The 15,550-nt window shown below is 37.1% G+C and overlaps 2 protein-coding genes across 2 annotated transcripts; both read right to left on the minus strand.

The window, feature by feature from the left end:
• Positions 1 to 1,409: 1,409 nt before the first annotated feature.
• Positions 1,410 to 2,351, minus strand: LOC144295165 (olfactory receptor 51A7-like). The gene has a single exon (XM_077867617.1). It carries the CDS (start codon positions 2,349 to 2,351, stop codon positions 1,410 to 1,412), a length of 942 nt encoding a protein of 313 aa, XP_077723743.1.
• Positions 2,352 to 12,066: 9,715 nt separating this feature from the next.
• Positions 12,067 to 13,011, minus strand: LOC144295436 (olfactory receptor 51G2-like). The gene has a single exon (XM_077867837.1). It carries the CDS (start codon positions 13,006 to 13,008, stop codon positions 12,067 to 12,069), a length of 942 nt encoding a protein of 313 aa, XP_077723963.1. The 5' UTR covers positions 13,009 to 13,011.
• Between the last annotated feature and the right edge of the window lie 2,539 nt (positions 13,012 to 15,550).

Consider the following 15,550-nt stretch of genomic DNA (forward strand, 5'->3'; position numbering starts at 1 on the left):
GTAATCTTAGGGTCTGGGGATCTAGTCTCAGGTAAGGCTCCCTGCAGGGACTCTGCTTCTCCCTCTGCCTATGTCTCTGCCTCTCTCTGTGTGTCTCTCATGAATAAATAAGTAAAATCTTAAAAAAAAAAATGTTGTGTTGTTTAGGATAATATGATATAATACTGTCTCTAGCATGGAGTGTTTATCTTACTAATATAGGCTTTCTAAATTTTAGGATTTAGTGTGGATTAAATAGTAATGCTTATTACATGTGAGAGTAAATTCACTTAGATAACTTTTAGTGAAGACCTGGCTAGATCTTATCTATATAATGAGATTACTCCACTACTCCACTTATTTTTAGGATTGCTAAGTATATTCATGTTCGCTTTTATTTTAACTTATACCCAAGTAATTAATTTGTAGAAGTGAACTTTGTATTAAACGAGGATTTTCAGGCATACTTTAATGGATCTGTGGCTTTCTTATCATGCTTTATAGTCATGTCTTCAAAATGTTCTAGGATTGCTATGTTTTAACAAACATACAATAAATAGTTCATATGTCCCAGGTACTTTTCTAGATACTGACAGAGATAGAAATTAAAATGCTCTACTTCGGTCACATACACATTGATGCAGGATTTAGACAATTAAGAAATAATACTGCTGTTAAGATGTGAAACTGGCAAAAAGACAGTGCTATACAAACTAATAAGGAATATGCACTCAATATGCATACTAAAGAAGATGGTTTATTAAATATATTGCAGAAAATTTAAAATACAAGTTGATAACATATTTGCTCATCTACCACTGCATTTACATTTAGTACATTTTTCACGGTACTTGAAGATAGGAGCATTTTTATGATTTATTTGAATTGCTGATGAAACACACAACTAGGCATACATATATCACTTTCCCAACACATAAACACACACATATACACACAAAATAGGTGCTTAGGGGATGCTGATGCAGTGCATGTGCGCGCACGTGTGTGTGTGTGTCTGTGTGAGTGATTCATCTTTCAGTTTACTTTAGTTAGAACTGATCATGCCTGAGTTAGAGTTATGTTTGCTTTTTTCCCAAAGGGACATACTAATTTTCTTTTTTTAAGAATAATAAATCTAACATTTTAATCAAATTAAAATGGCACTTTTGTGGCTATTGTGGATATAATCATATAGCTGGTTATGTGGAGAGGTAAAAGAGTCAAAGGACATAGAAAATGCAATGGTTAATGTATTATAACCCTAAGCCATGTAGGATGTTGTTGCTGCTAAATGAAATCAATAATTTGAAATTTGATGAGCCTATATATGAAATACATATTTTTGTCAATCTCTTTTACTTCACTGTCATTCTTGGATCCCCGCATTTGTGCAAAGTGAGTTGGGCATTCATTGCAGCTGAAGCTTCCCATCAACCTTTTATCTCACATAATTTCATGAGAATCAGATTTCTAATCTGATGACTCTTCACAGAGTACACAAGGGGATTCATTAGAGGGGGAACCAGAAGGAAGGTATCAGCTATGACGACCCTAACAACTGGAGAAACGTTTTTGGCAAAGCGGTGAATAATAGCCAAGGTAATAATAGGCACGTAAAAGATCAGCACAGCACAGATGTGGGAGATGCAAGTGTTGAGGACCTTGAGACAGCCCTTGTGTGAGGTGATGCCCAGAACAATCTTCATGATCAGCATGTAAGACACAGCAATGCATACCAAGTCTAACATAGCTGTTAGAGCCACAAGCAGTCCGTAGATGACATTGACTCTGTTGTCAGAACAGGCCAGTTTCATGACATCCTGATGGAGACAGTAGGAGTGAGATAGAAGGCTTTTCTTACAGAATCTCAGCCTCTTCAGAATAAAGGGGAAAGGGAAGACCAATAAGAGACTTTTTATAGCAGATACAAGGCCAATTTTAAAGACTCTTACACTATTCAGAATGGAGGTGTATTTCAGAGGGTTGCAGATGGCTATCAAGCGATCGATAGACATGATGAAAAGTACTGATGACTCCATGGCTGAGAATCCATGAATGAAGAACTCCTGGGCAAAGCAAGCATCAGGGGAGATTCCAGTGGCATTGAACAAGAAGATTCTCAGCATGGTTGGAAGGGAGGAGATGGACAGTCCCAGGTCAGAAAAGGCCAGCATGGAGAGGAAATAATACATAGGCTCATGCAGAGAGGTCTCTGTTTTTATGAAAAAGAGGATAGTGCAGTTCCCCAGGATGGCAAGGAGGTACATGAGGCAAATGGGGATGGAGACCCAAATGTGAGCATGCTTCATCCCTGGGATCCCAATGAGGAAGAAGGTAGAGATTTCCACTTCAGAAGTGTTAAAGGCTGACATTGCAGTAAAGTGAGATCAGGATGTGGGTCTCAGAAGAGACATCCTACAATGGCAAAAACGAGTTTGCTTAAATGTATATTTGTGTAGTCATTTGTCTAGTCATTCAGGTCAATGGAAATCTTATGATTCCACTTATTCTGCAATAATTCTTAGGATGAAAAGAAAGCATTTTGTAAGATACAGATAGGAATAATATCATGACACATGTAAGCAGGATACAGGAAAAACATGAAAATGTACCTATCCCTCATCAGTAGATGGATATAAATATTCAAAGTGTTTTCCTTAGACTCAGCACGTAAGAAGGAAACAGAAAATTTATCAGCCTCTATTCCAATAGCATATTTTGTTAGATTGTGACACTGTACAAATTTGGAAATTATATGGATTAACATAGGTACAAATCAGGAACATAACACTACAAATGCATGGGCAATTATTTAATATTTAACCTTTAAGAAATTGTATTGTTTTAAAAATGATGGTAAGACAATTGCATATCAATATGCAAAATAATGAACTTAGATCCCTACCTCACACTATATACAAACAAATTATATCAAAATATAAGACTTCTATACAAGAGCTGTAATAGTAAAACCATTTGAAGAAAACAAAGGAGTAAATCTTTCTGAACTTGGGTTAGAAAATGGATTCGTATGGCACAAAAAGTATAAACAAAAAAATATATAAATTGGACTTAATCAGATTTTTTTAAAAGTTTGTGATTCAAAGTACACTGTCAAGAAAGTCAACAGACTAACCATAGAATAAGAATATATTTGCAAATCCTATATCTGGACATGCATCCAGAATTTAGGAAGAAACTTAACAATTCAATAATGAAGATGTAAATGATCTTCCACACCATGCATCATCAGGAAAATGCAAGTCAAAGGATTGGAAAGTTATAGTAGAACCATTGTCAATATTTTATTTTTTTAATTTAAACTCAATTTGCCAACATATAGTATAATAAACACCCATTATATCATCCCATCAAGTGCCCTCCCCAGTGCCCATCACCCAGCTACCCCATCCCCCCACCCACCTCCTCTTGTGCAACCCATTGTTTGTTTCCCAGAGTTAGGTGTCATTTGTTGATTATTTTTACATCTAGAAGCTGAACATGATGCTTTCCATAATCATACTTAATGAGGCCACAAATTGGAATTTTAAAATCCATACTGATTATAAAATTCATCCTGTGATATGATAAGGGTGTAAGAGTTTTAGATCATGAGAAATGTTGCTAGGAAAGCAATGTATTTTTTTTCTACATAGTGAACAGAAAAGTGAAAAAGTGAGACTAAACATTTCTAGTAGTGATCACAGTATAATCCTGGCTAGAGACAGGTGTTAATTACCTGTCTCCTATCTTTCCATGACTAATCTCTTCCTTATGTCAACTTCTTTCAATTTCCAGAATACCATGTTGTTTCAAGTATTTTGCTTTTATGTATCCTAAAAACGTCCTTCTTTTCCTCGCCTGCATTTGTCCAAATCCTGTTAGATATCATGTCCTTTAGAATCCTTTCTTGGACCATTTCTTCACCTTACATTCCAGACAGAGTGCTTTTCTTTGTGACCTTTTGCCTGTTTATCATATGAATATTTATTTGACATTTATTTCACATCTTTGCCTCCTACTTTGCTGATGTCTTTGTGGTCAGGGTATATTTCATGTTTATCTTGATGTTCCTGGATGCTTTCACGCATTTGGTTCTCAGTAAATATTTGTTGGATAAATATAAATGATTGTTCTTAGCTAGAGGCTGAAGGAATGAAGTAAAACGGAGCACCTACCCCACTCCTCTGCAAACCTTGGCTATTATCCAATCTGCATACCTGAGGAATTCTGGAAAGTCAATGTTAATTACAAGTGGAAAGACACTAACTAAAAGGGAACATTTAAGTAAGAGAGATACATTTTAATAGAACATTTAATAGGTGCCTGGTTACCTCTGTGCTGGCATGAAAGCAATTTTATGGAAGATAACTTATTGACATTATTTAAAGAAACTGTAAATATTTCAAAGCTTTAAAGGTACATTGCAGATAAACATAAATTTAACGCACATGATTTGCTTTTATACCAATTCCTGATCACTAGGGAATTAATGCTATCCCTTAAAGTGGTACATAGGTCAATTGTTTATTATGCTGCCTCATTCTTTCTTGTCCTCTCTTGTTCACACATATGTTGCAAAAGTCTTGTAGATTTCTTTTGTAGATAATCAGTATCAAGTTCTGTTATGTTGCCTCTCTTTTCTAAACATGCTTATACCCTCATACTTGCTTTTATATTTTTCTCCATTCCTCTTTTTAAGATTGATTGATTGATTTAAGAGTGAGTGCGAGCCAGGGTAGGAGCAAGATGGGGAGAAAGGATCTCAAGCAGCGCAGAGCCCCATATAGTGCTCCATCCCAGGACCCTGACATCATGACCTGAGCTGAACAAAGCCAAAAGTCTGACACTCAATGACTGAACCACACAGGCACCATGCAGTCCTCTCTTTCTCTTGCACATATTGTTATGTGTGTGTCCACATCTATCTCCTGTACCATTTTCTTATCTCTACCTCACAGTTCATAAATTGCTGCACATGCCTGGTGTGTTTCTGTGACCACTTTTGTTGACCTTTTAAATTTTTTCCCCTAGGTTTAATCCCATCTTTTTAGTTAGAATGCCTTGTTTAGTTTAACTTCTGTCTTTATGTCACCAGTCAGCAATTTAGTGATAAATGTATCCACAGAAAAATATAGTTTTGAAGAATATGAATGTGGAATCATACACTAATGGAGAATACACAGGAAGTTCTAAATGCAATTAGCATATGAAAGTATAATAAAAACCGTATAAACAACTGGTTTAACAGTTACTACATTTACATTTGGAAGGTACTCATCAGCAGTTCCAAGGAGGCTATAGGTGTTGCACGGATGTCACAAAATGCCTTTGTGTCAGCACCAGATTTGTCTTTCTGTAATGTCAGTCATTCTACTTCCCTTAAGAAAATCAGAATAACCCAACCTCCCCAAGTCCAATACCTTGACTGAAATGCAAAGCCCTATATTCTCCCCTATTAGGTATACATACTCACACTTCCATTCTCTTGGACTGCCTTACACCCCCACTCAAGTCCTCTGTTGGTATGAGTGGGCTGATTTAGCCCCTAAACACACATATCATAAAGCTCCCTGAATACATATAATTGCTTCAGAAGATGATCTGAAGTGAAAGAGTGCAGTGATCTATGCAAAGCCTTCATTTCTTTAAAGGATCCATATTTTTATATAATAGTATAACATTTTTATTTTACATAGAGCAACCTAGGGCAGAACTTGACATTTTCAATATTGCAACACTTGTTTTTCTCCTGCTTGAATAGGGGTTGTTTTGTTGTTGTCGTTTATTTGTTTTCATCCTGCCTACCGAGTGAACCCAAATTAACCCAAACTTGAGGTCCAGCGCTGAGTAATGACAGTAATAGTAACTTAGGGCTATTAGTGTTCTCTTGCTGATAATATTTCTGCTTTTCTTCCTTCCTCTAGCTGATGGTATCCCATATAATCATTTTGATATATACTGATATTCAATGAATGAATTAAAAATCTTATCCTCAACTTGGAGGCTTCTATATTAAAATTAAATGATTAAATGGAATTTGTACAAAACCCACTCGCACATGATTAATTAAAATCTATGAACTCATAGATAAAACAGTTTGCCCTTTGCAGTATGAGATGGCATGATCCAATCAGTTTAGGGCCTGAAAAGAGCAAAAAGGTAGAGGGAAGAAGAATTCAGTCCTTCCTGCCTGAATACTTGAGCCAGGACATCAGTCTTATCTTTTCCTGCCTTAGCACCCTGGTGCTCAGGTCTTCAGACTCAGATTGAATTATGCCATCAACCTCCTAAGTTTATAAAAGGCTGACTGAGAGACTTCTCAGTCTCCATATATAATCCTCAGTGGCCAATATATATCCTATTGCTTCTGTTTCTCTGGAAAACTCTAACCAATACAATAATATTAACAAAGTCTTAAGTATATTCTAAGATTTAAGCTGGCGTTAAACAGTAAAATATTAACATTTTATCAAGGACACATTTTATCCATCTTAATGCTCTTGATTGATGAAATCTAATTGGAACACTAGGGTTTTTGGGTACTTACCAAGATGTGGGCTATTAGATCTACACTTCAGGCTCAGAAATATAAACCAAGAATGAAGCCACTCCAATCCCAGTGTCAGGTACACAGGATTATCATAACACCCCAATACTAGTCCTTCCTCCCTGATGCTTTGTGAGTGGCCTCTTGGGATGATAATACAGAAGGCTACCCTCAGAGGGAATAAAAAGCCCAGCTGAATACTTTAATGAATGCTTAACTGGATTCAAGGAGAGTCAGGTGAATTCCCATAATGCAAATGCTTTAGTCATTTTTTTAGGAAAAAAAAAAGAGATTATGAGAGTGTACCAGTCCCAGATCCATTATGCTGAATTAATTGCTCCCTTGCCTGTAGTTTCAGAGCATTCTGTTCTTGGCTTTTTCCCAGCAGTTGTCACATTGTATATTCTATGTCATTACGTTATTGATAGTACAGTTAGGTTATTGAGTTTTTTAATTCTTTTTTTAAAAAGATTTTATTTATTTATTTGAGAGACAGAGGAGAGGGAGGAGTAGACTCCCCACTGAGCAGGGTGGAGCTCAGTCCCAGGACCTTAAGATCATGACTTGAGCCAAAGGCAGTTGCTCAACCAGCTAAGCCACCCAGACATCCCTGGGTTTTATTTTATTATTATTTTTTTCATCCCTGGGTTTTAATTCTGAAAGGAACAAACTGTTACTTTTAAAAGATAAGGGAATAGTATTTACTTTTAAAATACTTCCTGATATTGAAAATAAATAATATTGACATGTTTAATACAAAAGTGAGGAATGCCTGGGTGGCTCAGTGGTTGAGCATATGCCTTTGGCTCAAGGTGTGATCCTGGAGTCCCGGGATCGAGTCCCATATCAGGCTCCTTGCATGGAGCCTGCTTCTCCCTCTTCCTGTGTCTCTGCCTCTCTATGTGTGTCTCTCATGAATAAATAAATTTTTTTTTAAGCACCCTGGTGCTCAGGTCTTCAGACTCAGACTGAATATGCCACCAACTTCCTAAGACCTCCAGCTTATAAATGGCTGATTGAGAGACTTCTGTTGACTGTTGACCTCTCTCTTCCCTCTACACCTATAACCAAGGGTAATATCCATTGACTATTTAAAATGATTGATTCCATGAATCTCTCTCAACATAGACACACACATACACCACACACACAAATTTTGTTTGAAGTAATTTATTTAGAATGGATATATTTCTACATGCACTGTTATTCAGCTATCTTTTTCAATAAATCATATGTAGAAAGTATATCATTGCATACATATGCAGCCACATTATTCCCTTTGGTTGAATGGTAATATATTCCACAAACAGATTTTACTTTTATTTTAAGTGTGGATCTCCTATACTGAGGTTTAGGTGATGCACCTAGGGATCACTTTGTGTAGAAAAGGAAGTGTCCTGAGACCGGAACATAAACAGAACCATTGGCAGTGGTGAATTAGGGCTGGTCAGGAGATTGACAGAAAAGGATGAAAGACCAGAGTTCAGGAAGTCTGGGGTGGCAGAATGATGTGGGCATATGTTGTGAAGATCTTTGCACCACATGTTACTGCTCAACAGAGATTAGCCACCATGGAAGAGGAGCCAAGCTGACAGAAGAGCATAATCAGTTATCAGTCATCCTCTGGCTTCAGCCACCACAGTGCTTGCACAATGGCATGTGAAATTGGAGGCCACAGAGGATGCTATACAGTTGCCCAAGGGTCAAACGCTATGGAATCCCACATAACCAAGACTGATCTAGCTACTGCCACTGCTAAATGTCAGACCTTCTAGCAACAGAGACTAACTAATGTCCGGAATTTGATATGGTGCCATTTCTCATGGTCACCAACTAACCACTTCATGACAAGTTGGCTACATCTGTCCTTTCAATCCTGCAACAGGGGGCAGTTTGATCTCACAAAACAGACATGCATTCTGTGTGTGAGATTGTCTCGGTCTGCAGAGCCTCAGCAGCATCACAAAATGTTTCATCCCCTGGCACAGGATTTCATCAAACATTGTATCAGACCAGGGTAAAACTAACGAAGTGAGAGTAGGTTCATGACTATTCAATCCATTGGTTATATCATATACCACAAGTTATTGGCCTAACAGAGCACTCACACAGCTTACAAAAGGCACATATCAGCTCAAACAGCATTCTAGGTGATGGCATCCTCTTGGAGTCAATTTATGCACTGAATCAAAGACCTTCATATGTGCCAGAATCACAATGGGAAGAGAACTTGGGTCATAGGAGATATTGTGCCTTCTGTCCAAACAATGACTGTGTGCTCAGAGGTCCTGGTGGTGGAGATGGAGTGTACTTTTTCCAGCAAGATTTACATTTAATTATAAGCTATGACTACCATCTGGGAATTTGGGGCTCTTGGGCACAAGAACTAGGAAGCAAGAAAGCATACCATATTAGCAGGTGTAATTAACTCTAATCCTCAGGAAAAGTTAAGGTTGCAGTTACTCAAATAAAAATGCCAGTTCATTGAGGTCTGTCTGAAGATCTTTATTAATAGACAATGCTCACTCCAGAGCTCTCTTCAGGGTTGGACACAGCTTTGTCAGGGCTACATTGCAATTCCATTTCTCTCTGTCCAACCCTAATGCCTTATCTTTTCCTTTCAGTAGCATTAAAGATCTTATAAATGCATTATATCCCAAATACCTTCTCAAGGTCTATTTCCAGAGAACACATATTGCCAAACTTTTCTAAGTGTTGTGCTATTTTATACACTCTGAGCAATGTATGAAATTTCAGAAAATTTCGTCCACAGCCTTGATTATTATTTCAGCTTTTTTTTATGTTAGCCTGCCTGAGTAGCCCTATGTATTTCTTCGTGATTTTAATTTGTATTCCTCTAATTTTGGAACACATTTTTACGTTTATTGGCTATTCATATATCTTCCTTGGTGAAGTGGCCATTCAATTCTGTCCATTTTATACTAGGATGTTTGTCTCTTTTTAAAAAGATTTTATTTATTTACTTGAGAGAGAGAGAGAGCAAAGATGGAAAGGGAAAAGCAGACTCCCACTGAGCAGGGAGCTCAATGTGGTACTCGATCCCAGAACTCTGGAATCATGGCCTGAGCTGAAGGCAGACACTTAACCGACTGAGCCACCCAGGCTTCCCTAAGATGTTTATCTTTTAATTAAGTTGTAGAACTTTATTCGACACAAATAATTTGTCATGTATTTTACAATTATTTTCTCCCAGTTTTTGGCTTTTCTATTTTCTAGTACTATGTTTGATGCACAGGATATTTTAATTTCATTAAATCTAACCTATGAATTGCTTCTTCTTAGATAACAGTTTAAGATTATAGTCAAATGCAGGCTAAAAGTAAGTGGTCCAGATTTAAATTTGAATCTATACAAAAAAAGGCAAACATCGGTAAAGGTAATTTCATAATTATGAGAAATAGTTAAGTGCATATCCTCTCTTCTCTTAACTTCCTTAAAAAGCAATTTCATACACTACCACAAATTAAGGAAAATGGAATAGAGTTATATGGGAATAGCAGTTTAAATGTTCCTATATATCACTGTAATTAAGCTAGTATACATCAGAAGATGATTTTGGTAAGGTGATTGTGGTAAGCTCTATTATAATTGCTAAGGAAAATTATAAAAAATATCTAGTGAAAAAGTCATTGAAAAAATTAAGATGCTATGTAGGACAAATATTAATTTAAAGCAAAAGAAAGTAGTAAAGAGAGAACAGAGAAATTTAAAAATAAAATGAGATAGAAAAAAACAAAAAATTAAATGGCAGATATAAATCCAACTCATCATTATCAATAGTACCATTGAAGGTAGTGGACTGAGCAATCGAATCAAACAGAAAAGTTTGTCAGACTAGATGATAAAACATGCCCCAACTATGTGCTTTCTTCAGGTTACATATACAAATGGATTGAAAGTAAAAGAATGGAAAACAAGGTACCATACAAAATGCAACTACAACAAAGCTGGCTGTACTATATCAGGAAAAAATAGACTTTGATACCAAAAAATAAAATAAAATATACTATACATAAAGAGGGTCACTTTATAATGATAAAAGGGAAAGTATAACAATGATAAGCATATACTCACATAATAACAGACCAGCAAAAAATCTGAAGCAAAAAATTGACAGAAACAAAGGGAAGAATAAACAGTTCAAGAATAAAAGCTAGGGGCACCTGGGTGGCTCAATAATTGAGCGTCTGCCTTTGGTTCAAGGCAAGATCCCGGGGTCCTGGGATGGAGTCCCACATGAGGCTCTCTGAAGGGAGTCTGCTTCTCCCTTCTCCCTCTTCCTATGTCTCTGCCTCTCTCTGTGTATGTCTCATGAATAAATAAATTAAAACTTTAAAAAATGAAATAAAATAAAATAAAATAATTAAAATAAAATAAAAGGTGAAGACTTTACTACCCCACTTTCTCACTATCAATAGTTGATAGAACAACTGGACAGAAGATCAACAAGGAGATAGAAGACTTAATACTATAAACCACTCCACTCAACCATAATATGCATTTTTCTCCAGTGCTTATGGAACATTCTCCAGCATAGACCATATACTAGATCATAAAATAGATAGATATAGATATAGATTTTAAATGATAGAAATAACATAAGCAATGTTCTCTGACCACACAAAAATATGTACAAGAATATACATACTGGCATTATTCATAATAGACAGAGGTGACAACAAACTGAATGTTCATCAATGGTCTGAATGAGAAACAAAATGTATGATATACGTTCCAGTGAGTTTGAGGATCCAGAGTAACTAAGGAAAAGGCTTGACCATGAGATGGCAGTAGCACAGTGAGGTAGGAGAAATAGGGGAAGTCCTATACAGCAGACCTTCCAGGGGTAGTGGTCAGGGCCACCAACCGAAGGGGAAAAGAATGAAGGAACTTCTGATATAGAGGGCAATTGGAGAGAGGACATGTGTTTCTTTTTTTTAATATTTTAATTGTTTATTCATGAGACACAGAGAGAGAGAGAGGCAGAAACACAGGCAGAGGGTAAAGCAGGCTCCACGCAGGGAGCCTGATATGGGACTCAATCCTGGGTCTCCAGGATCATGCCCGGACTGACAGTGGTGCTAAACCACCGAGCCACCCGTGGCTGCCCAGGGCATGTGTTTCTTGACAATATGTTTCAGCAGCATGGAAGGTAGTGTCTGAGCCAGAGAGCCCCGAAGGACAGCAGTGGTTTGGAGTCTTTTTTTTATTATTAATATTATTTTTTATTTTTTAAATTATTTTTTTACAGATTTTATTTATTTATTCATGAGAGACAGAGAGAGAAAGAGGCAAAGACACAGGCAGAGGGAGAAGCAGGCTCCATGCAGGGAGCCTGATGTGGGACTTGATCCCTGGACTCCAGGATCACACCCTGGGCTAAAGGCAGGCACTCAACCACTGAGCCACCCAGGTGTCCCAGTAAAATTTAAATTGAAAATTCTACACTAGTATGAGATACTTTCATAATTATAAAGGAGAAGATGATGAAAAATGTGTTTCAGAGTCTCTTGCACCTAAGCTTTCTGTTGCTTGAATTTCCTGAGGATTCTGTCACGAATCTGCTTGGTCTTGACACTGTAGACAATAGGATTCATGAGGGGTGGAACCAGCAAGTAGACATTGGCCATGAGCACATGGACAATTGGGGAAGCATTCTGCCCATAGCGACGGATCATAGATAGCCCAATCATTGGTGTATAGAAAGTGAGTACAGCACATATGTGGGAGATGCAGGTGTTGAGCGCTTTAATCCTCTCTGTCTTGGAGGCTATACTCAACACTGTGCCAAGGATGAGGATATAGGAGAGGAGGAGAAGCACTGAATCAAGTCCCATGGAGCAAATGACCACCATGAGGCCATAGATGCTGCTGACCCAACGACTGGATACAGTTGTTTTTATCAGATCCTGGTGTAGGCAGAATGGGTAGGAGAGAATATTGACAGGACGATATTGAAGCCTCTTTAGGAGGAAGGAAGCTGGAAAAACCAGAGCCAAGGCCCTTCCAGCAATTGCCAACCCAATCCCAATGATCACACCATTGGTTAGAATGGTCACATAACGCAGGGGCTCTCGGATTGCTACAAAGCGGTCAAAGGCCATGGCCAACAGCACAGCTGACTCAATAATTGAGAAAACATGAATGAAGTACATTTGGACCAGGCAAGCATTAAAGGAGATCTCCCGGGCATGGAACCAGAAGACACTGAACATTGTAGGCAAGGTTGTCGTGGATAGGCCCAGATCAGTCAGTGCCAGCATTGATAGAAAGTAGTACATTGGTTGGTGGAGGGAAGACTCAGTTCTGATGATAACTAGGATGGTAATGTTTCCTACAATTGAGGTGGCATAGACCAAGAAGATGGGGATAGAAATCAAGCTATATCTGCTTTCAAGGCCTGAGAGGCCTGTTAGGAGGAAGCGAGGGTATAGGACAGAGCTATTGAAGACAGACATCACAGTGATGGAGGCACTTTCAGTCTAAGTGGGAAGACGAGAACCTGGAACAATTTGGGTACAGTCAATATTGCAAGAAGTAGCAGTATTCCAAAGCATGTTGCTCTGCATAGATTCTAATATCTCCTTTGCTCATTGTATATAATTACCATCTGTATTTATTATTTGCCCAATTAACCTATTTCATCATTGTACATTTATTGAAAACTTATTTTATAAAAAGAAAACTAGTAGTGCTAAAATGTAGGAAAATTAAAAACTACCTTCAAGTACTTATAACCTAGAAAATGGAGAGATCTAAAATTAAAGTAGTAGTTTAATGTAAATCCCTACAAAACACAAAAAGAGGAACCTAACCTGACCCAGAGATGTCAGGGAAAATTTATTCAAGATGATTCTTGAATTAGGTAGGTCTCGAATGAGAAGTATGAGATAGAGGGAACAAGGGGCTGTGTTGAACATTCTGTGCTGATTGACACCCAGATAAATGCTGAAAAATATTAGCATTACAAGTGTAAATGAATGCAGTTGAGCAAAACAATAGAATAGAGTGGCTTTTCAGATTATTAGGTTATTAGAGAGAAGACTGAATAGAAATGGATTAGAACTTCTGATGGAACTTGTATAAAAATATGAAGAGCTTAGACTTAATCTTCGGGGACACAACATAGTCATTTTAATAAAAAGTAAACAGTATGACCAGATTTATATTATATTGCTGTTAAAGTAGAATTAATGTTAAGAATAGACTAAAGATTTGGCAAAAGAGAAGGCAGGGGAATGCTTTAGAAGACTATCATAGTAATTCAAAAAAAGTGGATGAAAGAAAAATGTGGGATGATAAAGGATAAATAGATATAAATGTTATGCAGGGGAAAAAATACTAGTTGGTGATCATTGGTAGGAATGAGAAAACGAAAATAACCCATGACAAATTCAGTTATTTGGTGGATTTTGGTGTCATCTATTGAAACAAACAAACAAACATTCAAAAGGACATCATGAAAAGTGTGTGAAACTGGCAGATAAGATTAACTTAGGTTAATTAGGATAAATTTGAGGCATGTGTGTCAAGGGGACAGTAGTTTATTGGGTTCAGTAGAGAGTTGTAAAAGGGGAAATTATCCTCAAGAAAATTCGAAGGATGCCTAATAGAGAAAAGAGAGAAAAAATTCTTAAAAGAAAAATAAAAACAATAATAACAAAAAAGAACACATGGCATGTTATAAGAAGAGTGTAAGACTTTAGTGCTCAGGGCTTGGGTACCCAATAGATGGAATGCACTGTAGGGAACAAAAGGGGCAGAATTTACCAGAAACTAGAGAAAATGAGGCCTTATAGTAAGAGCCCTAAAGACTAACTATTTAGCAACATGATGGCCACCCAGTTACTTTGGATACTAAACATAAATTTTTCTTTTCACTTAGCATATTTGATATCAGAGTTTCTCTAAATTTCATGTGGCCCCCAACATATCCTGCTCCACTATTACAATTACACTTCATAGTTTTCTCTGGCATATTTAATAAAAATAAGCAATTCCCTCACTCCCTATAGTGTTCACAGGAGCTTTTCCACTCTGATACTATCTTCCTTCCATTTTAGGAGAAATAATGATGAAGAAAAGAGCTGCTTTACATACCTTCATCCTGTGATGTATATACTATACTATTCATAACATATTAAGCAATTCTGGTCTTTATATACCTCCCTCCTTGTCCTAGCTTTTTATGTCACAAACTTCTGGTCTGTTTCAACATCACTTGAACAATAACTGTTCATGTTGGCACTTGAGTGTGCTTATTTTCTTTTTCCTTGATACCCTTCCTCAAATATTTCAATATCTTCAGAGACTTCATCCTGCCCAGGTATACCAAGTCTTCCCTCTTAGATCACTTTCTCCTACTATTTCATATTAAAGATTCCTCTGACTTAGGATATTCACAATCCATCTTCCATAAATGAATCTATTAGACACAGCACACTGTTCTCAGTGGCTACTCCTCTAGACCCAGAGGAAGTCTGTTGACAACTGTCATTCACTACCTCTATCATTTTGGACAGGTTACTAAACTCTGAGTTTAGTAAAAAACTGGGATCTTTATTACCTTGCTTAAGAGATTACTCAAGAAAATGTATCTAAAGTTCTTGGCACAGAATCTGAGACTTTGGGGCTTAAATGAAGAAAAAGTCTTAAGACCTTTGGGAAATATCTTGGGCTTAAGTGAAGCAAAATGTTAGTGGAGATGTTGAAGTATCTACAATCTTAAGCATATCAGCCAAATACAATAGTAATCCTAAGGTGGGTGTGACCTAGATTATCAGTTATCACTTATAAAGATATTACTCCTGAGGGCTTCTCTTGAGAGTTATCTTGCCTAATTCATTTTTTGGCTCATAATATTGCCAAATGTGTAGGATATATGTGAGAGTGTAATAGAGATGGTACTCAAATCACCATGAACATCATCATCATCATCATCATTATTTTTAACAATATAATTTTTAGTTAATATCAGATAGCAATGTTTCAGAGAATAGA

The sequence above is a fragment of the Canis aureus genome, chromosome 23, assembly GCF_053574225.1.
Source record: "Canis aureus isolate CA01 chromosome 23, VMU_Caureus_v.1.0, whole genome shotgun sequence".
Lineage (NCBI taxonomy): Eukaryota > Metazoa > Chordata > Mammalia > Carnivora > Canidae > Canis > Canis aureus.